Source organism: Peromyscus eremicus, chromosome 2 (genome assembly GCF_949786415.1).
Source record: "Peromyscus eremicus chromosome 2, PerEre_H2_v1, whole genome shotgun sequence".
NCBI classification, from domain to species: Eukaryota; Metazoa; Chordata; class Mammalia; order Rodentia; family Cricetidae; genus Peromyscus; species Peromyscus eremicus.
In genome coordinates, this window is record NC_081417.1 from 122,805,527 (window position 1) to 122,831,717 (window position 26,191).

General features: G+C 47.2%; 1 protein-coding gene across 1 annotated transcript; it reads right to left on the minus strand.

Moving 5' to 3' along the window:
* Nucleotides 1-256: 256 nt before the first annotated feature.
* Nucleotides 257-15,903, minus strand: Shisal2a (shisa like 2A). Its single transcript, XM_059255850.1, has 3 exons — nt 15,722-15,903; nt 9,465-9,604; nt 257-489 (listed from the first exon to the last, which is right to left on the minus strand). The coding sequence occupies exons 1-3, from the start codon at nt 15,901-15,903 to the stop codon at nt 257-259; spliced, it is 555 nt and encodes a 184-aa protein (XP_059111833.1).
* Between the last annotated feature and the right edge of the window lie 10,288 nt (nt 15,904-26,191).

Genomic DNA, 26,191 nt, shown 5'->3' on the forward strand with positions numbered 1-26,191 from the left:
CAGGTTTTTGGATTGTGTGGTATTGCTACGACCACACTCCCAAGAGATGACTCACATCTAATTTCTGTTGGTCCTAAGTTGGTCAGGCCTAGCAATACAGCTGGGTCCATACCAAGACCTGGGTGCTTTTGTTGGGAAAAGCTCTGCTTTAATCCATTAGGCTCCAACGTCTCCTCAGCCATCCCCACTCCCACCTTTTCATAAAAAAAGACTCCAGATGGGATGATGTAGAGACATTTATTGGACGTTTAAGGAACTAGTCCACATGGGTCGGGGTAGGGACAGAGGCCTCTTCAGGGCTGCCTGGAATGTTGCTAGCGGTCACTGTGGCCTCAATGTGGCGCTGGAGGAGACTTCTGGGGCCCATGGCCTGCCTTTCATTGCTTTCCAGTTGTGAGTTCAAAGAGTAACTCTGCCTGGGAGAGTGTGATCCCTCCATTGTGATCGCTGTGTTCAAACCGTGATGGTCAGGTGACATCTTCTTAGAGCCTGAAAAACAGCAATATGAGGTGCTGTCTTCCTGCAGTCCCTTCTACCTATCAGTGTCACACTCCTGGCCAGTTTCTCTGCTGATGACCTGAACACTTCACTGTACCATTCATACAACAAATATTTAACACTACAACACATCACACAGTAGGAACTGCCCACGTTTCTCTTTAGTAAGGGACGCCATTTCTAGGAGAGAAAGAGCTGGCCTTCACCATAACCTTGAAAGGCTAAAAGCCATTTAAAAATTACAAGTCCATTTTCTAGATGTTACACAGTCAGCATGTAGTGGAGCCCTGGCTGTTTGTAAAAACATCTGTTGTTCTCTGCTTTAAGAACAGAGTCTAGCTGGGCCAGGTGGTGGTGGCACACGCCTTTAGTCCCAGTACTTGGGAGGCAGAGGCAGGCAGATCTTTGAGTTCAAGCTCAGCCTTGTCCTCAGAGCAAGTTCCAGGACAGTTAAGGCTACTCAGAGAGACCCTGTCTCGAAAACAAACAAACAAACAAACAAACAAACAGAACAGAGTCTAGAACAGCGGTTCTCAACCTTCCTAATGCTGTGACCCTTTAATATAGTTCCTCATGTTGTGGTGACCCCCAACCATAAAATGATTTCATGGCTGCTTTATAATTGTAATTTCGCTACTGTTATGAATAGTAATGTAAATATATGTGTTTTCTGATGGTCTTCGGTGACCCCTGTGAGAGGGTTGTTTGACCCCCAAAAGAGTTGAAGGGTCTCAACTCTTGGTCTAAGAGCTGGAGAGATGGCTCAGCAGCTAAGAGCACGTGATGCTCTCGCAGAGGACCTGGGTTTGATTCCCAGCACGTATATGGTGTGGCTCAGAGCTGTCTGTAACTCCAGTTCCAGAGGATCCATTGCCTTCTTCTGACCTCTGTGGCACCAGGCATGCATGAGGTGAACAGATAAACATGCAGACAAAACACTATACACATAAAATAAAATAGATAAATCTAAAAAAAAGAACAGATTATAGACTTGTGTGATGCACACTTCTGTAATCCCAGCATTTGGGGAGCATAAGCTAGAGGATCCCCAAAAGTTGAGACTAGCCTGGGCTACAGAGTGAGATCTTGACTCAAAAACCAAACCAACCAAACAAACGATTCTCATCACATTCTCCCCCTTGACTTGCCTTCTTTCTCCTCTTCCCGAGTCAGGAAGGAAGCTCACTTGGCCATTCTTTCCTGTCACTACATCCCATGGTCACGTTTTTGTTTTTGTTTTTGAGATGGGGTTTCTCTGTGTAACTGCCCTGGCTGTCCTGGATATTGCTCTGAAGACCAGGCTGACCCTGTCCTCACAGAAATCCGCCTCTCTCTGCCTCCTGAGTGCTGGGATTAAAGGCATGCACCACCCCCCATCCCAAGTCAAGGTTTCTCTGTGTAGCCCTGTATGTCCTGGAACTCACTTTGTAGACTAGGTCAGCCTTGAACTCAGAGATTCTCTTGTCTCTGCCTCCTGAGTGCTGAGATTTAAGGCATGTTGGTTGGTTGGTTTATAAATAGGAGTTCAGAAAGGGTGTTGGATCCTTGGAATTGGAGTTACAGATGGTTGTGAGCTGCCATGATGGTGTTGGGGAGTTGAACCAGGGTCCTCGGGAAGAGGACCAGTGCTCTGAACTGCTGAGTCATGATTCCAGCCCCTAAAATACTTGCTGTGCAAGCCTTGGAACTAAGTTTGGATCCCCAGAATCCATGTAAAAAAAAAAAAAAAAAAGCTGGGTGTGGTCAGATATGCGCCCATATTTGCATCCTAAGTTGTTGGAGGTGGAGACAGAAGGGACCACAAGTCCCAGCCAACTTAGCTTTAAAAAAAAATGGCAGCAAGCTCCAGGTTCAGTTATTGTGGAATAAATTATTTTGTATTTTGTGAAGATGTGTCACTTGGATTGGTTTAATAAAACCCTGGCTTGATTAGAGAGAGAGAGAGAGAGAGAGAGAGAGAGAGAGAGAGAGAGAGAGAGAGAAACAGAGGAACTATGCCATGAGAGTAGAAAACCAATATTAGATCCAGGGCACATGTCCAACTTTCTCCAAAGACCTCTGTCATCAGACCCTATTCCCTGAAGTCCTCAGTTTGAACTTAGGATATGCCTGTGGTGGTGATCAGCCCAGTCGGGGTTGGAAAGGTTCTTTCCTGCTTGGAGATGAGTCAAGACTAATTTATCACTGACACCTGTGACTGATGTTGTGACTCACGGGTGTCACTCCAAGTATGCCTAATCAAACGGCAGTGGGATCTGGAGTGACTGAGCCCTCAGAGAGGAGGGGGTGGATGGGAGGACAGTGGTGGGGGAAGCTGTAAGGATTCTGTCCTTAATTATGTCATCAGCCTGGGACAGCGTCCCAGCCTAAAAAGCGGATGGGCCCTCTGTGCGTCCCTCTCTTTCCTTTCTGCTCCTTCCTTCCGTCTGTTCTCTCTCTCTCTCTCTCTCTCTCTCTCTCTCTCTCTCTCTCTCTTTCTCTCCCCCCTCGCCCCCTCTCTCTCTTCCCCCCTCTCTCCCAATAAAGCTCTAAAAAGGTAACCATGGCCTGTGACTCCTCCTCCAGCACTCTCCTTCTTCAGCATGGCCACCGCAGGCCAGCCTAGAGCAGCGCCATTTAACCAACAGAAGCCACCATGAAGTGTGTGGGGCTGCTGTTGTAGAGAACTGTCTGTGGCCTGAAAGGCAAAGGCCTGACCACAAGCTAGTCTGGGGACTCAAGTGCAAGACTGATCCTCTCAGGGTTCCGGCGTCCCTCCTGTTTCAGAACTGGTTTCTGGATCCGTGGGGGTTCAGGGATAATGGCTGATTAATGACCTCTTTCCAGAAGAAAATGAGAGCAAAATGCTTGTTTAATTTTTTTTCTTCCGATTTTCCTGGGTTTATTAAATGGGTTTGAGTTGGGATATCATCTCTGTCCTCACTCCACCTGTATGGTCTCAAAACAGAGTCACTAACAACCACCTGCCAGAGAGGTGGAGCTAGTTAAGTGTGATGTGTTTGAAGTCCCCAGCCCGGGGCAGAACACCACAGCAGGACCCCAGTCACCCTTCTGATCTAGCTGGTTCCTCACAAAGAACTCCACTAAGGAAGTTACATGTGCTTTGCATGTGTGAGGCCTTGCATTAGACCCCCAGCACAGGAGGAATGGGAAGAAGGAAGGGAGGGAGGGAGAGAGGAAAAGTTCTATCTCTAGTGCAGGTTTGGGAGATGGGGTGGGACAGGGGTGATGGCAGAACCCTAGTTATGGGAAGGAAGCTGTGTCAGAAGTGGCCTTTTCATGGCCACTTGCCAAGGACCTGTCACACCACTCTTGCCCCATCAGAGAGGTAAACACGCACACACACACACACACACACACACACACACACACACACACACGTACAGTACAGTTATTGTACTCTAAAGCCTGGGAGATCTGGCTGGCATCCCAAACACACAGGTCTATCTGAGGACTTGGTCACTTCCACTGCTAAGTCTTGCTCTTTTTCTCCTGTAAAATGGGAGCCATGATCTCCTGTCTTACTGAAGAGCAAGACAGCAAGCACCTGGAAGCGGGAGTCTCTGAAGCGGAGAAGATCTGGTAAATGCAAACGGTGGGTCTGTACCCCATCTCAGGTGCTTCCGGCTTGGTGCTGTGGGTACGGAGGGAAGGGAAGGGCAACACGATAGACCTAGGGACTTGTGCAAACGGCAGAGAGGCAAAAGCAATCAGTTAGTAAAAAGTCAGTGGATGCACTTTGCATCTTTAAAAAGTGAGAAACAAAAAGAAAGATCGGGGCTGGAGAGATGGCTCAGTGGTTAAGAGCACTGGCTGATCTTCCAGAGGTCCTGAGTTCAATTCCCAGCAACCACATGGTGGCTCACAACCATCTGTAATGAGATCTGATGCCCTCTTCATGTATACATAATAAATAAATAAATCTTTAAAAAACAAACAAACAAACAAACAAAAACAAAACAAAAAGAAAGATCATGTGCTGTTCCAAACCTTGGTTACTAAATAACCTGACTTGTCACTGAACACTGAGAAGCAGGAAGGCGATCTCCATCTATACTGTCAAGAATGAACTATATGACCTTTAAGCCAGAAAGGCTGGGGTGGGAGCAGGGATAGAAAGACCCTGAGCCGCCACAGTCCGGGCATGGAGACAGGGCTTGAGAGGCAGAGAGACACGTTAGAGTCCCAGGAACACAATTTACAAGCTGTGAGCCCTTGGGCAGTTCATCCAGCATCTCTAAGACCTGGCTGTCACAGCTGTACGTGAGTGACGCTCATCTCACTGGGCAGTGGAGAAGATCAGATGAGAGGGTACATGTGCAGTTTCAAAGAGTAGTATCTGGCACGCAAAAGGGGCTTCCCTTTCTCAGCAACAGGGGTAAAGGGAGGTGGAGATAGAGCTGGTCAGTCACTCCCTCACTAGGAGACTTTGAACCTCAGTGTCCTCACCTGCGTAACAGAAGTGGTCATAGCTGACCCTGCCCAGTGACCACGCAGAAGAAACCTGATAGTCCCTTCAGGGAGGATTCAGCCCTGGAGCTCCTCCACGGTACTTTATTAGCCCTGCACACAGTTTACTTAGCTCCTTGCACTGATGAGCTTTTAGTTGGTTTCCTCTGTGACAGGAAACCAGGCTGTCCTGATATCTATTGTACTTGTCTTCATCTAAAGGAATTATTTCACAAGGATGGACCATTAGACGTCACTACTGAGTTACAGGGCATCCATGTTTTTAGCGTAAGAAGGTATTGCCAAATCCTTGAACCAATTTATATTCCTGCCAGCATCATGTTATATTGCCCATTTTCCCTCCAGCTCTCTCACTGTTAACATGAACCATCTCTGAACTTCCGTCAGTGTTTTATTTCTTTTTATTTCATGTGTTTGTTAGTGTGCTTGTACATGTATAGGCACACCGTGTGTGCACAGTACCCTCAGAGGGTATCACATCTCCTGGAGATCCTTTTCAAGTATATCATTACTTTCTTTAAAATTATTAGTGTGTGTGTGTGTGTGTGTGTGTGTGTGTGTGTGTGTGTGTGTGTGAGATAACAACTCTACGGAGTCAGTTCTCTCCTACCTTTACACAGGTTTCAGGGACTGAAATCAGTTGTCAGGCTTGCCAGCTCGTGGCTTTACCTGATGAACCATCTCAGCAGTTCAAAAGGTCTATCATTCTTTTTTTTTTTTTCCGGTTTTTCAAGACAGGGTTTCTCTATGTAGCTTTGGAGCCTGTCCTGGACTCGCTCTGTAGAGCAGGCTGGCCTCGAACTCACAAAGATCCACCTGCTTCTGTCTCCGGAGTGCTGGGATTAAAGGTGTGCGCCACCACCGCCCGGCTGGTCTGTCATTCTTAAATTGCATTCTGCTTATTACACTGATAATCTCTCCGTGTGGATTGTGAATTTTGTTGTTGTTATGGTTGTTTGTTTGTGTGAGATAGTCTCAGGATACCAGGCTGGCCTCAAACTTGATATGTAACCAAGGGCAACGGTGAACTACTGGTCCTCCTATGTCTTTTTTTTTTTAATCTATTTTTTATTTTTATTTGTTTATTTATTTTTCAAGACAAGACTTCTCTGTGTAGCTCTTGCTGTCCTGGAACTTGTTCAAGACCAGGCTGGCCTTGAACTCAGAGACCAAGCTTGCTTCTGCTTGGAGTGCAGGGACCAAAGGTGTGCGCCACCACCACCCAGCAAAGCCTCCCAAAGGGCTGTTTTACAGGCAGGTGCCACCACACCAGGCTTATATTGGACTTTTATTCTTAATTATGATTACACTTTTCTCGTTTGTTTAAAGATGTGTTTCTATGTTCTGGATATCAGCCCTGTCGTATTTTACATGCAGTGAGTCCCGATTATCCACAGGAGTTATGTAGTGTATTTTATGTATTATAAAGTCCCCACAAACACCGAGTTAGCAAATACTAAAACACTGCTAAGCCAGGCTTGGTGGCAACTTGGGGTTGGAGGGAGGAGGATCAGGAGGTCAAGGTCATCCTTGGCTACATAGTGAGTTCCAGGCTAGCCTGGGCTATATGAGACTCTGTCTTCTAGGGAGAATATAAGATGAGGTTTCTGTGTGTCTTTGGCCATGACATTTTTGACAAACGATCAAAACTTAACTTTCATGTGCCATTGATTAAAGACACCTGATTTAATATGTGTTTCTTTTAAAAATGTTTATTTTAGCCGGGCAGTGGTAGCGCATGCCTTTAATCCCAGCACTCGGGAGGCAGAGCCAGGCGGGTCTCTGTGAGTTTGAGGCCAGCCTGGGCTAGAGTGAGTTCCAGGACAGGCTCCAAAGCTACACAGAGAAACCCTGTCTCAGAAAAACCAAAAAAAAAAAAAAAAAAAAAAGTTTTTTTTATCCTTATGTGTATGGGTGTTTTGCCTGAATGTATGTCTATGAACCATGTGCATGCCAGGTGTTCTAGAAGACCAGAAGAGGGTATTGATTCCCCTGGAACTGAAGTTATAAACAGTTGTGAGCTGCCATCTGGGTGCTGGGAAATCTAGCCCAGGTCTTCTGGAAGAGCAGCCAGTACCCTTAATGCTGAGCCATCTCTCTAGTCCCATGATTTAATATATATTTTTGATTTATTAGTATTTAACTCAAATCCTCATGTCAGACATTTAGCACCCTGGATTCTTCACAAAGCGTACCTTCTTATGCTCGAGGGCACTAGACGGCACTTCAGAACTGTGTCCACAGGCATTTCAACAGGGCGCCATCAGTGAACATCACAAACATGGAATAAAATGGCTCTAGACAGACACAAAGAGGATACATGCTTACAGAGCGTAGCCTTGATTGACGATATCTGGGACATGTGCACCTCCAATGTTTGCTACTCTGTACATACCCACATCTGTAATAACCTCATAAGTGCCTCAAGTATTGATTTCGAGGTTACAAATACATTTTAGTAGGTAAGCAAGTTCAAAAATATATAGTCTGAGAACAGGATTGCTATGAGGACAGATGCTTGTGCACACACACAAAATCTTTGCAGCCCATCATTGTTTTTTTAACTTTACCTATGATATCTTATCATTTGATTTTGATTTAGGTAAATTGGTCAGCTTGTCTTCGGCTCAGGTTTTTTCCTATTCCTGACTCCACAGGGAACCAGATGAACCCTTCCACTCTCAGCCATCTTCAGGATCCTGGAAGGGTTTAGGGCTGTTGCTTGTTGCCTTTTTTTTTTTTTTTTTTTGGTTTTTCGAGACAGGGTTTCTCTGTGTAGCTTTGCGCCTTTCCTGGAACTCACTTGGTAGCCCAGGCTGGCCTCGAACTCACAGAGATCTGCCTGCCTCTGCCTTGCTTGTTGCCTTTTTAAGTTAGAAAATTAATCTCTTACAAATGGTAGCATTTAGCGCTCTCCATCTTCCTCTGAGACCGAGGAATTACCCACCTGCCCTCCTACCTGCCTGATGCTCGCCGCCTGTCTCTGCTGCTTGAGTTCCTCCCCGACCTCGCTGGCCCTAGTCATTATGGCACCCCCAGGGGTGACCCCTCTACTACACAGGTCTCAGTGAGTCCTGCCCACACCTGTACCCACTGCCCACCCATCCTGGCTTCCTGCCTCTATTTCACCTCATCATTCTCTTCACCGACTTAACACTAATTACAGTTGATATCGTTGGTATCAGGCAGTAATGTATTTACACATTTGCACAGCCCGTGTTTAGTGGGCAGAAGAGCGTGACTCTGGGAGGTAAGGCATGGGCTGGACCTGATTTCGTTTGTCAGTCGGGACTCCTTGAGTAAGTCTCCAGCCTTCTCTCCACCCTGATTCTTGCGCCTGTGAAGTGAGACAACACCCACCTTGGCTGCTGCTCACTCAACAGTCCTGAGAACTGTACCGAGAACTTGGCTAGCACGGGCTAGGATCCTTCACAGTTCCTCGTCAGAGGCTATAAAATGTGCAGTATGGACTTAGGAAAAGACAACACTTTCTTGGTTGTCCCCTTTGAGGTTCTCAATGGCCAGGGCTCATGAAGGAATGGGTAGCCAGAACAGCAGATTATGAAAAATAAAATCCTGTATTCGGTTTCTGATTAAATGTTGATTTTTAAGAAACGGCAAGTTTGTCTTAGTAGCTCTGTTTTGTTTGGGAGAATATGGAAATCAGTTTGCATCCCCTAAGGCTAGAATGAAAACACCAGCTTAGAAAAATCCATCCATGCATAAATTCTGAGAATGGAGAGCTGATGGCAGGAGAGACTCCTGAGGACTGAGCACACAAGTCTGGGTCTGAAATGCTCAGTTCACAGACCTGCTGAGGAATGCGATGTTCCAGAACAGTCAGAAGGTGATTGTTCTAGATCTCACTTCTCCCTTTCCTTTCCTTTGAGTGTTCTAGATCTCATTTCTCCCTTTCCTTTCCTTTGAGTGTTCTAGATCTCATTTCTCCCTTTCCTTTCCTTTCCTTTGAGTGTTCTAGATCTCATTTCTCCCTTTCCTTTCCTTTGAGTGTTCTAGATCTCATTTCTCCCTTTCCTTTCCTTTGAGTGTTCTAGATCTCATTTCTCCCTTCCCTTTCCTTTGAGTGTTCTAGATCTCATTTCTCCCTTTCCTTCACTTTCCTCCTTTATCTCTCCCTCCCCCGCCTTTGAGACAGGTCTCACTCTGTAGACCAGGCTGGCTCAGTCTCAGAGATCTGCCTGCTTTTTCCTCCTAAATGCTGGGATTAAAAGGATGCTCTCACGCCAGGGCGGTGGTGGCGCACGCCTTTAATACCGGCACTCAGGAGGCAGAGGCAGGCGGATCTCTGTGAGTTCCGAGGCCAGCCTGGGCTATAGAGTGAGTTCCAGGAAAGGTTCCAAAGCTACACAGAGAAACCCTGTCTCAAAAACAAAAACAAAAACACCAAACAACAAAAAACCAACAACAAAAAGTATGCACTCCCGCACCCGGACCCCCTCCCCCGCCATAAGGACACCACGTAGCTTCTTTCTTACCTGTTGTCTGTAGGCTTAAGCCTGGGTCCAGCTTTGTGTGGGGCTTTGAGCTGATGAACAGGTAGCAGAGCACACAAACAGTGACAATGAAGGCCAGAAGGACCACTGCTGCTGTGGAGAGTCCCACAAGAGCTCCGATGCTGGGGAGAGAAGACCACAGGGGGCTGAGTGCTGGGGCCTGGGAAGGCAGAGAGTGAGCAGTAGAATCAGCTTCAACTCCCAGCTAGTATCTGAGGGAGATCAGCGGGGGTCTTGCTCTGGTTTCTACACGTGTGTGCTCCCCGGCCAATTACATGTGCATGTACTAACACATACACACATATAAATACATTCTTACAAGAGGATATAAAGTGAAAATAGCAAGACAATACCAGACACAAAGCTTAGGCCAAACTTAACTAAATAAATATACATAAACACAAGGTTGGCGGGAAACATACCAAACTACTATTGAGCTATCTCTAAGTATAATGCAGGCTGTAGATGTCCTGGCCATATCCCCTTGGGTCCTGTCATTGTGGAATATCCGTACAGTTTCAATCGCCAGCATCTGTAGCTCTTTGCTCCAGGACTTCTTAGACCCAGAACAAAACTCTGCTCATTGAATAAGTCAGGAGTCCAGGATAATTAACGCTTCGCTCCCTTGACCTGCCCTCAACCACAGTGGTGTATACGTCCCCAGCTCCTATGTCCTCCGTAACTCTGAGGAATACATCACATGCTGACTGGCAGAGGTGAAGAGCTGGTTACCTCGGAGCGACTTGTTGATAACGTAACCTATTCGTAGTGTTTTCTGTCTCATTTTCCCACCCTCTATCAGTGTTTTCTGGGATCACTTTCCATAAAAAAACTACTTAGCTGGGGGTGGTGGCACACGACTTTAATCCCAGCACTTGGGAGGCAGAGGTAAGCGGATCTCTGTGAGTTCAGGCCAGCCTGGTCTACAGAGTGAGTTCTATGATAACTAGGGCTGTGCAGAGAGACTTTGTCTCAAAAACCAAACCAAAAGAGCACCAAACCTCTTTGCCATCAACTCTTCAGCTTTAAGCACAAACCAGCACACGCCAGCTCCCTTCTTTTGTATCTTTTTGTAGTGTCTTTTTCCACATTTCCCACATTGGTTATGTGGTTTTTTTAGTTCTTGTTGATAGTTTAAACAGTTATCTTGGGCCAGGGAGATAGCTCACTTCTTGGAGCCCACTAGGTTTCCTAGTGGCTGTACCCTGCGGGACTGCATAAGAGGTTGATTGGACCATAGGCCTGGGTACCAGGTGACTGTAACTAGCAAGGGGGAGGTCTTTTGCTCCAGCCCTTGGCATTGTTATAACTAACCCTTTGGAATAAAGTTCTGGGCCGGTGGATAAGGATCCAGGGCCACCCGAGTCTATCCTGTGTTTTCTCTCTCTTTCTCTCCCCTCTTTATTTCTAACTAAGTCTCCTCATTATCCCTCATTCCTCAAGAGTCCCCGGGGTAAATAAGTGTGGGGGCTGGTCCTCTACACTCACTAGGTGAAGTGCTTGCTTGACTTGCAAGCATGAGAACTCAAGTGCAATACCCAGAATCCATGTGGTGTGCACAATTGTAATCCAAGCACTGCGAAGATGGAATCGGGAGCATCCCTGGGGCCCACTGGCCAGCCAGTCTAGCTTAACTGGTGAGCTCAAGGCTAAGGAGAGACATTGCCTCAAAGGAGGGGGACGGCGTTCCTGAGAATCACATCTGAGGTTGCCTGCTGGCTTCCACACATGCATGTACGCATGTGTACCTGCATGCATTAAAAAGACATCCAGTAGTTAGTTTTCTCTTTTGAGATATACTTATTGTTCACGGGACTACCGGCTGGTGGGCCTGTGTGCAGACGAGGAGCTCGCTGTTTATGGGTGACATCTATGAGCACCAGGTCGGGAAAGTGGCCTCTAAAAGAGAACCTTTGTGGAATGGATGAGAAGACTGGAGGATGCCTCCCTAACTGGAGGTGAGTTAGGAAGCAGATGCTGCCTCTGAAACGCATTGTCCTCGGTGTTCTGTCTGGGGACTGAGGATACAGAGAAGGGGACAAGACAGAAGGCTCTGAGGGAGAAACCTGGTGTCAGTACCAGATGAGCTTAAAGTGATCAAAGCTGTCTAGTGGGGAAGGCCCTACCTCCAGAGGGGGTGAGTTCCTCCTGAGAAGAGATATGCACAGGACAGACTGAGCTGCCTTCCCGTGAAGTCAGCATCCTGGTTTGTACAGAAACCCAACTAGAGGCCTCTGGACTCGCTAGCAGGCTTCGAGATCAGGTACTTTTCAAGGTTTGAATCCTGATCCTGCCATAAATACCGCTTGCTTTTCTGATCTTCATTCGTGACCATTCCTATCTTACCAGGTGGCCCTAAGTGTGGTGACATGGAGTTGGCACGACCTGGCCACCAACTCTGCCCTTCAGCTCGCCTTCTGCCACAGCCTGGCAGAAAGAAGATGGAAGGAGGTTTTGGTAACTGGGCCAGATGGTGTAGTTATACCAGCTGCTTCTCCACGGGATGTCTTTTCTTCCTGAGATGGTTAGCTTTTAAAGATGGCTTTTTTTTTCCACCCTTCAAACTCTCTCAAAGGATACAGTGCTTACCTGGAGATTTTTACACTTGCAAGAAAGAAATTTCATGAAAAGGGCCAAATGAAATTTGGAACAAAACAAAGTCTCCATGCCGCAGTGATGGGGCTCTGTCAGAAGCACGTGGGGAATTGTTTTAGAGCTCAGGGCACACTATTCATCTTGAGGACTCTCAGCTCTATGCTTAGCAACTGTCTTGATGTTTATGACCCATGTGTTAGAATCCAGGAAGTGGGATCAGCAGTTAAGAGTACTGGTTGTTCTTCCAGAGACCAGCATTCCATCTCCAGCACTCACATGACAGCTTACAACCATCTGTAACTCCAGTCTCGGGGTCTGATGCCCTCTTCTGACCTCTGCAGGCACCGTGTGCACATGGTGCACAGGTATATATATGCTGTGGGATGTTCTGTATGGCAAATGTGTTGCTGATTAGTCAATAAATAAAACACTGATTGGCCATTGGCTAGGCAGGAAGTGTAGGCGGGACAAGGAGGAGAATAAAGCTGGGAAGTGGAAGGCTGAGTCAGAGAGACACTGCCAGCCGCCACCAGGACAAGCAGCATGTGAAGATGCCGGTAAGCCACGAGCCATGTGGCAATGTATAGATTAATGGAAATGGATTAATTTAAGCTGTAAGAACAGTTAGCAAGAAGCCTGCCATGGCCATACAGTTTATAACTAATAAAAGTCTCTGTGTTTACTTGGTCGGGTCTGAGCGGCTGTGGGACTGGCAGGTGAGAGAGATTTGTCCTGACTGTGGGCCAGTCAGGAATACTCAAGCTACATATATACATGGAAAACACCCACACCCAAGCACACCCACACACAAAAGAACCCAGGAAGTCACTTAACATCCTGGAACCTTTCAGCTGCTTTTGGGGTCACACTGACACAGGACCTGACCTTAGAGATCTCCCTATCCAATTCTCCACTGAAACCTGTCTAAGCTACTACACTTTAGTGACAAAACCATTCCACCGGGAGAGAGTTTCCAAGACAACAGGAAAGGTCAAACGATGTGAGTAGATCGGGAAGTGATGGAAGAGGAAAGGACTACCAGCCAGGGGCTCAGGGGCCACTCATCTCTGCATCTTAGATAGCACAGTAGCCAGAAGACAGCTGTCAGTGTATGTTTTGGAGAGAGCTGAGTATGTCAGCTGTAAGAGACCAGAGAGGGCCCTGATAGTCGTTGAACAGGACAAGTCTTGGGTTTGGGGTCATCTCAGCTCTGCCACTTCTCACTGGGGTACTCCCAATAACAACCCCTCTTAAGTCTCTCCATCTATAAAATGGTGAGCTGTCTTAGGGCTACGTATGTGCGGGAGCGCAGAACCCATCCTAAGCCATGTCCTCTGCTGTAGCGAAGGAAGAGCAGGTTCATTGTCAGACTCTGAGCTCTGCGTCCCACACTTACAGGTGTGAAAGGGACTCTTTCCTACTGAGTGTCTACTCCATGCATTGAGCACCTAAACTTGCAATACACACACTTCACTCCCTCCTTACATTCTATCTTCTATGAGGCAAGCATGAATACTGCTCTAAATTTTATATTAACTTTTTGAGACAGGATCTCACTGGGTACTCAAGGCTGGCCTGGAACTCACTCCATATCCCTAACTGGCCACAACATCACCCATAGTCTCTCTGCCTCAAGCCTCACAAGTGCTGGGATTACAAGTGTGAACCATCATTTAGAGTTAAGAAAGAAGAGTCCACGAGATTAAACAACTGTTCCAATTCACAAGCTGGCGTAATAGAGCCGAGGTTTGCACCAGGCTCTGAACAGAGGCAAAGCTCCACACCACTCCTGCACTTCAAAGGCAAGCATCTCCCTTCAGCTCTCAGCTCTGTGCTAAGCACACAGTGAGACTTCAACAGGTCCTGTACTGTTTTACACAGGTACAGGCGCTGCCTCCTGAAGTCAGTGGTTCTCAACCGTGGGGCCTGACCCTTTCACAGGGGTCGCCTAAGACCCACAGATACTTACGTTATGATTCATAACAGTAGCAAAATTACAGTTATGAAGGAGCAATGAAAATAATTTTATGGTTGGGGGGAACTGTATTAAAGGGTCACAGCATTAGGAAGGTTGAGAACCACTGCTCTAAATAGACTGGGAGGGTTGGCGATGTGCTCAGTGTTAGAGTACTTGTCTATGATGTGCCCAAGGCCCTGGGTTTGACTCTCACAACAAGAATGGATGTTTCTCTTTGCAAGGAATAATTGGCTTTTGTATCCTCGTCGCCTTGCACAAAGACCCTATAGCAAAGATTATAGTGAATGGATGAATACATGGGAACAGAAAATGAGTTACTATGATTCCTTGGGTTTCTAGACAGCAGACAAATGTGCAGGATATGATATCATCCTGGTCATCAGAAAATGTTTTAGAATTACAGACTGAACACCTTAGAAAAGGCAAACTTTGTAGTTGTAAATGGCATATATCAAGTTGTTTTCTTCTCTCTTTTGGTCCTTGCCTCTGCCTTAGTCAGAAATCGGGACAGCGATAGGTCATTTTCCCCACTGGTAGATAAAGAGACAGAAAGATTCAGAGACATTCCAGCAGCTAATGATGCTCTTTTCCCACCCAGAAAGCACACAGTCTGCGCCTACACTGTTAGGGACAGAAAACTCTCCATGGACCATTCCAATTTTGCTGTTACCCCTTTCCCAGAGCAGGTTGAGGATCAGGCTCTACTTTCTGGGTGAAGCCTTTGGGGACTCAGGGATTAAGACCTACCGCCGCCGCTCAACTCCATACTTAGGTTTCAGGATTGTCGGTGCTGGTCCGAGCAACCCCGTCCCTGAACAGCCAGAAACCAAAGTGTTTCCAACCAGACCACACTTTATATTAAAATGGCTAGAGCTGGCCTCTGCTGTGACATTATGCCGCCGTGTCACACTGGACTTGCAGGAAGCCCTGACCGCAAGCATAGGGTACATCTCCAGGACTCACGTGGGTGCCCAGTAGAGAGAGTCAGAGGGAAGAAAAAAGCCGAGGCTGGACTGAGATGGAGTTGGCATGCAGCATCAGGTGAGGACGAAGGTTTGAGGTCGTGGTTTGGATGTAGGTCTAGACTAGAGTTTCCTGAAGTCAGTATGTGAGAAAACAGCTGAGGAGGGGGCACAGGCAGGTTTGAGGAGGAAGATGGGGCAGGTGACAGTCAGGACTGGGGTAGTCACAGGGAGCTCATAAAGCTGGGGATGGGATTGGGGCCGGCATCTGGAACAGCCCCCAGATGGGTGCATCTGTGTGAGGACTAAGGGTAGAGTTTGAGATTCCTCTGTATGTCCGGGATAGCATTTGCTGTTAGGGCAAGGGTTGGCTTGTGATTTGGAATTGGGTTGAGGGTGATGGAAGAATGAGGTTCACAGTAGGGGCAGAGTGAGCGTTTGGGGGTAGTGCTGGTCAGGTTCAAGCACTGTTCCAAATAACGGCTGGGGTCAGGATGAAGGAAGGGTTGAGGTGGGGCGTCAAGAGTGCGGTGGGTTAGTGATAAAGTGAGCACAGAGTCAGTATTGGCAATGAGGAGAAAGGATGATTTGCGGGATGGGCGCTTAGGTGAAAGCGAAGCCTTAACTAGAGGCTAGTCTGCGGGTGGGAGAGGGGGTTAAGACGGGAGAAGGGTTCGAGGTGAGGTTAGGGCCAGGGCCTGTACCTGAGCCACCACATGTAGCTGTGCTCGTAGGGGAAGAAGCTGTGCGGGTCGTCGCAGCAGTATTTGTGGTCTCGGAAGCCGCAGCAGAAGACGGCGGCCGCCTCGCCCCCCGGCCGCGGGCAGCTGAAGCCGCGCACCACCTCCTGCTCCGCGCTTACGTAGCTCGAGCAGGCGCCGCTCATCGCGCCTCCTTGGGCCACCAGACGGACGGCAGGCGAGCGAGGGACTGCCGGAGACCCAGCGGAGCCTAGGAAAGAGACGGGGGTCGGGCAGGCAGGGAGGCGCGCAGGCAGAGGTGCGCGGAGAAAGGCGCGGCGAAAGGCGCGGAGGCGCGCGGTGAGGACGGGGCGCCCGGGACCCGGCGGCCAGGTGCGCGGGCGCGGAGGCAGGGGAGCGCGCGGGGCCCCAGTCCTAGGCGTGACCTGCCCCTAGCAGCCCAGGCAGCACTCCAGGGCTAGGGAGGCAAGGTGGACATTTGAGGACCTCGCCTGAGCGAGGTAACACCGTGCCCGGGTGCCAGGACCCTTCTCTGTCTGGGAGGTTGTGTGCTACGCAGGAGACAGGCAGAGTGAGGTCCTCTGGGATGATGAATACACTACTCCATTCATTTAACTGGCAAAGCAACCTGAGGACCAGGGATTTTCATTGTATAGACGGCAGCTGAGGATCAGAGACAAGACATTTATTTCCCACAGGCTCCTGAGCCCGTGGGATTTCAACCCTGCTGTCTTGCTGGCTCTCAGCAAACCCTTTTCCAGTGGGCCTCCAGTCGTCCACACTGGCCTTGCCGTCTTGATGACCCTGCCTCCAACTCCCAAATGCTGCGATTCCGGGTGCGTGCCACCACACCCTGCTCATTTCTACCTGTCATTTCCTTTCCTCTCCTGGTCCCTCTTTCACCCACAATGCTGACCCCCCCCCCCCCCCGAGTTAGCACTCCCTGCTGTTTGGCCAAGGACAATAGGGCAATTGTCCCAGGAACAAGCCTTTTCCCTACCTCAATTAGGGGCTGCCAGCCTCCACAACTTGTTCCAGACTACAAGAGCAATATTTTCATTCCTGTCTGAAGGAGCATCCAGACCCTCGGTTTCCCCAATGTACCCTGAGAGGGTAGACAGAAGATCTTTTATCCAGTTCCTCAGAGCCTCAGCTGTGTGTTTTCACAGAAGTGGACAGTAGGAAATAGTCAATGCGATGCTTCCCCTTTGCTCTGGGGCACGCGGGCGTGTGTGTGTGTGTGTGTGTGTGTGTGTGTGTGTGTGTGTGTGTGTGTATCACGGATCTGAAGGGGGCTGGGTATGTAAGCTCAGCTGACTCCTTCTCTGCTTCCCCTGTACTTCCTTTCCTTTATCTTCTAAGGCAGCTCCCTTGAGGCTGTTGGGTCCCAAACCTCTGACCTGGGTACCTGGAAGGCTCAGATGTGGGCCTGTCCTTCAGAGACAGTTCGGTGGAGGAATCAGAGAGGATTCATCACGGAGGGGTCAGTGGAGGAATCAACACAGGACTGGGCAGGGAAAGGGGGATGCAGGGAAAGGGGATGCAGGGAAAGGGGATGCAGGGATTGTAGACATGGAGGAATGCTATGTAAGGCAACAGGGAAGGGTTCTGAGAGAGGGATGGCTTTGAGGGTTACTGTGAAGTAAACAAAAAACAATAAACAAAAAAGGAGCCAGATCTGAGGGCATGTGCCAGTAGTCCCAGCTATTCAGCAGCCTGAGGCAGGAGGATTGCTTGAGCCCAGGAGTTTAAGACCAGCCTGCCAAAACCAAACTCATCTCAACAATGAACAAACACTTACCTTTGGCGTGGAGTACAGCTGAATGGTAGATCATCTACCCAGCATGCATGAGGCCCCAGAGTCTATCGCCAGCACCTCAAAACCAAGAGGAATTGTTATTATTTCCAGAAAAGCTGCTCTGAGCTGGGATCACTGGAGACTGAAGAAGGTGCACTTTGACCTGGATGTACCAGAAGAGGGGGTTGGGGGAGGGAGAATCCTTTGGGGAGGAGTGAGGCCTGTGAGACATGGTCAGCTGGCAAAACTGGGAAGACATTAATTCCCCAAACCCTTTGCCAGTCAAGAATTAATTTCTTTCTCCTAATAACCCAGAGAAGGATTCTGCCCTTGAGAGAAGCAAGCACAATGTCACACAGCCATCCATCAGGGGTCCAGGTAGGAGTGGTCCTGTGACTGGCCTAGAGTTCCTTTGGATTCTTGGAGAAGCATATGGGCCTCTATTAATAGTGATGTTTTTAACAGCAAAGAAGAAATTATTTAGGGTCATAAAGGCTGCCAGTTGCATTGAATTGCCATTGAATCCTGCTGTTTAAAATGTCAACGAGATTGCAGAGTTGACGAAGCACTGTAATTTTGAGGTCATTTCTATAGTGACAGAGTTGTAGATTCCACTGCTGTGCTTTTGTTTTGACGCTTATTTGCATTCTAGACGTGCTGGAGTCCAGTTGGAGGCAAGTTTTATCAAGGACGTACTCCCCCTCCAAGTTCACAGAACTTTTTCACTACATCCAAAGATTCTGTGCACTTGTGGTCCTGGGTTAAAATCATCTTTCTATGGTCTACCTCCTTCCTTAATATTTGTTTCTTAGTTACACCCATTATATTTCTTCATAATATTTTTCTGAAGTCATTAATTGCTCACTTATTGTATGCGAGGAAGTATATATTTGTGTATGTGTGTGTGTGTATGTGTGTGTGTGTGTGTAAGCATGCTCATGTGCCATGGTGCACATGGCTTGTTCTATCCTTTCATCATATGGGTCCTAGAGATGAAAGGCATGTTGGTGACAAACACCTTTATCCTCTGTTTTAGTTAGGGTTTTTATTGCTGTCAAGAGACACCATAACCATGGAAACTTTTATAAAGTAAAAAATTTAATTGGGGTAGATTGTTTACAGTTTCAAAGGTTCAGTCCATTATTACTACACATGGCGGTTATCAGGAAGATGTAGTATTGGAATAGTAGCTGAGAGTCCTACATCTTGCAGGCAATAGGAAGTCAACTGAGACACTGGGTGGTATCCTGAGCATAGGAAACCTCAAAGCCCACCCCCACAGTGATATACTTCCTCCAACAAGGCCATACCCACACCAACAAAGCCAAACTTCCTAATAGTGCCACTACCTGAGTTTGGGTGCCAATTACATTCAAACTGCCACACCCTCTGAACCATCTTGCCAATTGAAAACATTTTTTAAGCTAGGTGCTTATTTTCCCATTTTGCAGACAAAGTGACTGAGATTTGGGAAGGCTACATGACTTTCCCAAAGCCATGTGGCCATCAGAGTTCTGTACCATTTTCCCTCCCAAGCTGAAGTCTGTGGACCAAAGTCTCTGATCGCCAGAAGGGAAAAGAGTCTAGGAGAATACAGAGAAGAAGATGGGCAGGGATCTCACACCTACTGAGAACCAACTGTGAACTAACTTGCTTTCCATTGTCCCTTTACTCCTCACAACAACCTGTACAGTGCCATTTTCTTCATCAAAAAAGAATTAGCTAGTGTAATGATGTACACCCATAATACCAGCACTTAGAAAGCAGAGGTAGGTGGGGTGCAGCAAATTCCAAGCCAGCTAGAATTACATAGCAAGACCTTATCTAAAAAAAAAAAAAAAAAAAAAAAAAAAGGAGCTGGGGATGGAACATGCCTTTAATCCCAGCACTTGAGAGGCAGACATAGGCAAATCTCTGAGTTCAAGCCCAGCCTGGTCTACAGAACATGTTCCAGGACAATCAGGGCTACACAGAGAAAATTTGTCTTAGAAAACAAAAACACTCCCCAAACAAACAACAGCAAAAAATGTATGTATATGTTATAAAATAATGCATTTAAAATGTCAATAAGCCGGGCGGTGGTGGCGCACGCCTTTAATCCCAGCACTCGGGAGGCAGAGCCAGGCGGATCTCTGTGAGTTCAAGGCCAGCCTGGGCTACCAAGGGAGTTCCAGGAAAGGCGCAAAGCGACACAGAGAAACCCTGTCTCGAAAAACCAAAAAAAAAAATAAAATAAAATAAAATAAAATAAAATGTCAATAAGCTGGGCGGTGGTGGCACACGCCTTTAATCTCAGCACTCAGGAGGCAGAGCCAGGTGGATCTTTGTGAGTTCAAGGCCAGCCTGGTCTACAGAGCGAGATCCAGGAAAGGTGCAAAGAAACCCTGTCTTGAAAAGCCAAAAATAAATAATAAATAAATAAATATCAATAATTAAAAGGAAAAAATGGTCCATAGCCTCCTCTCTCTCTCTCTTTCTCACACATACATCTTGGGACACTCCCCTTCCCCCACCAATCATGCACCAACTTTATGGATAGGAAAACCAAATCCCTCTCAGTCCTGAGGCCCCACAGCTGCTTCTAAAATAATCACTCAGAGGCTTATATTAATTACAAACTGTATGGTCTATGACTTCAGCTTCTGGCTGGCTAAATCTTTCATCTAAATTAATCCATCCTTATTAGTCTATATGTTGCCACGTGGCCTTGGCGTTACAGGTCTGATGGCATCTTGTTGCTACTTAGGTGGTGGTGGCTGGCGTCTCCCTGGACTCCGCCCTTCTTCTCTCTGTATCTCTGCTTGAATTTCCCTCCTGGTTGTAAGCTTTCTTGCCATAGGCCAAAACAGCTTTATTTATTATTCAGTGGGATCCAGGCATATTCACAGCATACAGAAAGACTTCCCCAGCACAGGACTAGTAAGTTGCTGAAGGGTAGACAGCTAATAAGTTGCTGGTACTCCGGTGACATAGCTGGGTCACTTTCTGTCTCTGCTTTGGAGCAGTGGCCAAGATAACTGAGACTTTCTGTGAGATATTCAAAATTGCGCTACTGACCTTGGCTACCTGGCTCAGGGGCCAATTCTCCCAAGAATGGCAGGGGAAAGAAACAGCCTCTCACCCTTCGCCCCACCACTTCCCCTTGGTTGTTGCTGGGGATGACCACAGTCACAATCAAGGGAGATTAACAATCCCTGGGCAAACCAGTTCTGCTGTTAAAACTACCAGGTCTGGCCAGGCAGTGGTGGCGCACGCCTTTAATCCCAGCACTTGGGTGGCAGAGGCAGGCGGATTTCTGTGAGTTTGAGGCCAGCCTGGTCTACAAAGCAAGTTCCAGGAAAGGTGCAAAGATACACAGAGAAACCCTGTCTTGAAAAACAAACAAACAAAAAAGAGCCACAGTTCTGCAGTATTTTTTAGCCATTCTTTTTTCATTAATATTATTTTAAAAAGATTTACTTACGTTTTCTTACATGTATGTGTGTCTGTGCATATGTCTGCATCCAGAACAGCCAGAGCCAGAAGAGGATATTGGGTTCTCTGGAACTAGAGCTGTGATGGCTGTGGCTGGTTATGATCTACCATGTGGGTGTTGGGAACTGAACCTGAGTCCTCTGGAAGAGCAGCCAGTGCTCTAACCACTGAACCATCTCTCCAACCCTAATATTTGTCTTTCTGAGTCTGAATTATTGCGTTTAACATGATGCTCTTCAATTCCAGGTGTATTCCTGCAAATAACGTAATTTCATTCTTTTTTTTTTCTTATTTAAAAAAATGTTTTAAATTCATTTTACTTACCAACCACAGATCCCCTTCTCATCCCTCCTCCCGCTCCCCACTAGCCTCCCCCTATAATTTCATTCTTTACAGCTGAATAAAATTCTAGTGGGGCTAGGCATGGAGACCAGCCATTCATAACTCCAGTTCCAAGGAATCTGATGTCTTCAAGCAAAACATTCGTACAAATAAAATAAAAAAATTTGAAAAATTATTTTTAGCCAGGCAGTGGTGGTGCACGCCTTTAATCCCAGCACTTGGGGAGGCAGAGCCAGGCAGATCCTTGTGAGTTCGAGGCCAGCCTGGTCTACAGAGTGAGTTCCAGGACAGCCAGGACTGTTTCACAGAGAAACCCTGTCTTGAAAAATACCCCCCCCAAAAAAAATTATTTTTAAAAAGAAAAAAGGGCCGGGCGGTGGTGGCGCACACCTTTAATCCCAGCACTTGGGAGGCAGAGCCAGGCGGATCTCTGTGAGTTCGAGGCCAGCCTGGGCTACCAAGTGAGTTCCAGGAAAGGCGCAAAGCTACACGGAGAAACCCTGTCTCGAAAAACCAAAAAAAAAAAAAAAAGAAAAAATACAACTCAGCAATAAACAGTAAGAAATCTGTTTATTATATGTGTAACAATTTCTGTCTTTCTGAGGCCTTGGGATTTGGAAGGTAGAGGCAAGAAAATCAGGAATTCAAGGTCATCTTTGGCTACATAAAGAACTGGAAACCAGCCTGAGATTCATAAAAACCTGTCTAAAAACAAGCTAAGCCTGGCGGCACACGCCTTTAATCCTAGTACTTGGGAGGCAGAGGCAGGTAGCTCTCTGAAAATTCAAGGCCAGCCTGGTCCACATATCAGATTCCAGGACAGCCAGGGCTACATAGTGAGACCCTGTCTCAAAATAAATATAACAATAACAAAAACTCCATGGTGTGTATATTTTACATTTCCTTTATCTATCGACCTTTTTAAAAATTACATTTATTTTTTGTTTTATGGGAATTAGGGGGCATATGGGCCATGGCTTACATGTGGAGGTCAGGGGACAACTTGCAGGAGGTAGGTCTCTCCTGCCACCACGTGGGTCCTGATAACTGAACTCAGGTCATTGTGTGGCTTGGTGACAAGTGTCCTTACCTGCTAAGCCAGGTCCTCAGCCTATTTTGCTTTGGATGGACTTCTAGACTAGTTCCATATCTTGGCAAGTAGGAATAGTGTGCCAATATATATGGTTGTGCAAGTATGTCTGTGGTGTGCTGACTTAACAACTCTTTGTACATATATCTGGGAGTGGTCTAGCTGGGTCATAGGCTAATTCTGTTTTGAGTTTTTTGTTTGTTTGTTTTTTGTTTTTTTGTTTTTGTTTTTGGAAAACTCCATAGCAATTTCCATAGCAGCTGCAATAGTTTACATTCCCACCCGCAGAGAATAAGGGCTCCTCTCTCTTCTCATCCTCAACACTTGTTTTTCCTTGGTTTGGGTTTTTATTTTTTGAGGCAAAGTCCTTGCTATGTAGCCCTGACTGGCCCAAAATTTGCTATGTAGACCCAACTAGCTTGAACACTGGGAGTCTCTCTTGTTTCTGCCTCTTGAGTTCTGGAGTCACAGCTGTGTACTACCTTGATCGGTCGCAGAAGCCTTTAATTTCTAGTCATCCCATTTGCCTTTTTTTTTTTTTCAAGACAGGGTTTCTCTGTGTAGCCCTGGCTGTCCTGGAACTCACTCTGTAGACCAGGCTAGCTTCTGCCTCCCAAGTGCTGGGATTAAAGGCTTGCAACACCACACCTGGCTATCACTTCTTTTTTTTTGAGGCAGGATGTCACATTGTAGCTGTCCTGGTACATGTAGAGTTCATGCCTCTGCGGATTTCACATAACGCTCCTTCTCTCATCAAGCTCTGCAGGGTCGTTCACTGTCCTCTTGATCAGCCAGCCATCTTTTTTTTTTGGTTTGTTTGTTTTTCGAGACAGGGTTTCTCTGTGTAGCTTTGTGCCTTTCCTGGAACTCACTCTGTAGACCAGGCTGGCTTCGAACTCACAGAGATCCACCTGGCTCTGCCTCCCGAGTGCTGGAATTAAAGGTGTGCGCCACCACCGCCCAGCATCAGCCAGCCATCTTTATAACAATTTGTTATATCTTTATAAAAATTTGTCATTTGTTGATGAACCCTGGGTTTCTTTCTTTCTTTTAAATGTTTTAAATTGTATGAGGACGGCCATTGTGTAAGCAGGTATGTCTGTGCACCACTTGCATAGCTGGTACCCACAGAGGCCAGAAGAGGGCACTGGCTTCCCCTGGAGATGGAACTACAGGTGCTTGTGAGATGCCATGTGGGCGCTGCACTCAAACCTGGGTCCTCTGGAAAAGCAGAGCTGTCAAGAGCATGTTCTTAACTGCCGGGCCATCGTCTCTCATGCCTCTAATCCTGGGTTTTCTGCAAATGCTTCTTTTCTCCTGTGGGACCTGTCTGAGCCAGCTAGTATGACCTTGGAAAGTAGCCATGAGAAGCCAGAAGAGGTTGCTGGAGCCACTGGAGCTGGAGTTATAAACGGTTGTGAGCATCCTGATGTGGGTGCTAGGAACTGAACTCAGGTCTTCCACAGAGCAGTGTGCACTCTTAACTGCTAAGCCCTTTCCTCAGCCCAATAGGCATTTATACATAAAGATTATATATATATAAAGATATATATGGAGGGACATCACTGAAGGACCCAGACAGGAGTCACAGAAACTGGAATTTGTCCTGTATGTCCTGTATGTTTCTCTCTCCTTTCCTGATCTAGACTTGAGTGGTGCACTTTACAGGTTACAAAGCAGTTTTGTTTGGTTCTTTCTCAGCCTGGGTGCAGCCACTTCTGTAACTTACTCCAAGACTTCTGGGCCCCAGGGTGATCATCTGACCCTCTCTCAGGATCAGTGTCTCTGGTCCTCAGCCCCCTCTGACTCTGTCCATGTCATCAGTACCTAGGAAGCAGGAGACAGGAGGACAAGCAAGGATTTGGGATCACACTACTGCAGATTCTAATTGCTGCTTGGCAATTGGACTTTTCCTAAGGGTGAGACACAGGCGTGTGTGAATACTCTGGGAAAATGGCTTCTGGGCTGGAGGGATGATTTGGTGTTAGTTAGTTTGCTTTGCAAATATGCTGGAGCTCACTCTGTAGACCAGGCTGGCCTCAGACTCAGCAATCTACCTGCCTCTGCCTCCTGAGAACTAGTATTAACCTATGAATACTTTTTTCCCCTGTGAGACAAGGTTTCTCTGTGTAGCCCTGGCTGCTCTGGAACTTGCTCTGTAGCCCAGGCTGGTCTTGAACTCACCGAGATCCTCCTGCTTCTGCTTCCCCAGTGCTGGGATTAAAGGCATGTGCTACCACCACCTGGCTCCTATGAATGCATTTTAATGTCACATGCAATTTAACGGCACACTAATACTAGGTCTTTTGTGTTTCTGAGAGTCCCTCTAGAGAACAGTGAGCCGGCTCAACTGCTCATGGATAAGAGGAGACTACTCAGGTTCTCTTTTGTTTGTATTCTGGTGATGATGAGGATCGAACCCAGGGCCTGCACATGCTAGGCAGTTGCTCTACCATTGAACTACACCCAACCCAGAGAATACTTGGGGTCTAAGGTACTAAGAGGAAAGGGCCTCTGACCGAGAGCCCTCAACCCTTCTGTGGGAGGATTCAAGTCTTAGGGAAACCTGGCTGGTACAAGGACATTTAGAAACATGGATAACAACAAGGGCAGTTGGCCAAACAAATACTCTTTGCTTTTTGGTTTTGAGACAGTCTCATTCTATGGCCTAGGCTGGCCTAGGATTTATGTAACCCTGGAGGTCTTGAACTCAAAGCAATTAATTATCTTGCCTCGGCCTCCTGAATGCTACGAATACCGGCATGAGCCAACATACCCCACGTGTGTGGGGGGATGGCATTTATAAACATTAAAATTACATTTATTTATATATATTGTGTGAGGAAGAAATACATGGCACATACATGCCATGGTGCATGTTTAGAGTTGGCTCTGTGCTTCCACTGTGTGGGTCCCAGATGGAATCCAGTCATCATATTTGGTGGTAAGCACGTTTACCTGCTGATCCATCTCGTTCCCCCAACCCCCAGTGTGTTTTGAATACCTGCTATGAGTCAGATGTTTGCTGTGCTTGGAGTACCTTAGAGATAAGACACAGAGCTATGTTAAGGCAAGAAGGAGAATTTCCTCTTGAGCAATGGAAAGAAGTTGGGAAAGAGCCCAGCAGGCATTCTGGGTCACAGTCCAGTGGAGGAGATGGGGCTATGCTTGTGCTTTCTAGAACATCATTCGCCTTGTGGTAGGAAAGATAGGTTGGAGGAGCAGTAGAGACCAAGGAGATGAGCCCCAGGGGTGGTGAATGCCCACATCTCCCTTAGTCCCTCCCTCTTCAGCCTCTTCTGTGGCTTCTGTCTTTGGTTGAGATGCAGATTTAGCTGCTGCGAGAGCAGTAAACAGTCTCAACTAAAACCAAGCAGCTCAGGAAGAAAAGGGGAGGAGATCTGAAGGGTGTTAAGGTTTGGAGTACAGATGACCCTTGTCCCTGCCTCCTCAAAGTCTGTTCTCCCCTTCTGCGTTAATAAAACCCTTGCGTTTTTCTTTTACTTGTTCTGGGTCTCTCTCCTGTTCCTTCATTCTGATGTATCCCAGGCTGAGGGGATCCCTGACCCTCCTACCTACACCTCCTAAGTGCTGGGAACTACAGGCCTGTACCACTAATGACCACACCGGATAAACATTTGATATTCTAGTGAGCAGGGTGTGGCTAGGTGACTGAATTTTAAATGATAAGACACAGCACAGGAGGAATATGGCTGAGATGGGCAGCCGTCTTGGGCCATGCTGTTGATGGCAATATCCTAGGGATGGC

Bases quoted from the DNA above. Each gene is read 5' to 3' on its own strand.
- Shisal2a (XM_059255850.1), bottom strand. From the start codon at position 15,903: ATGAGCGGCGCCTGCTCGAGCTACGTAAGCGCGGAGCAGGAGGTGGTG. The intron at 9,605-15,721 runs GTACAGGCCCTG...TTCTCTCCCCAG, and splicing joins AGCTACATGTGGTGGCTCAG to CATCGGAGCTCTTGTGGGAC. The intron at 490-9,464 runs GTAAGAAAGAAG...GCTGTTTTTCAG, and splicing joins CTTAAGCCTACAGACAACAG to GCTCTAAGAAGATGTCACCT.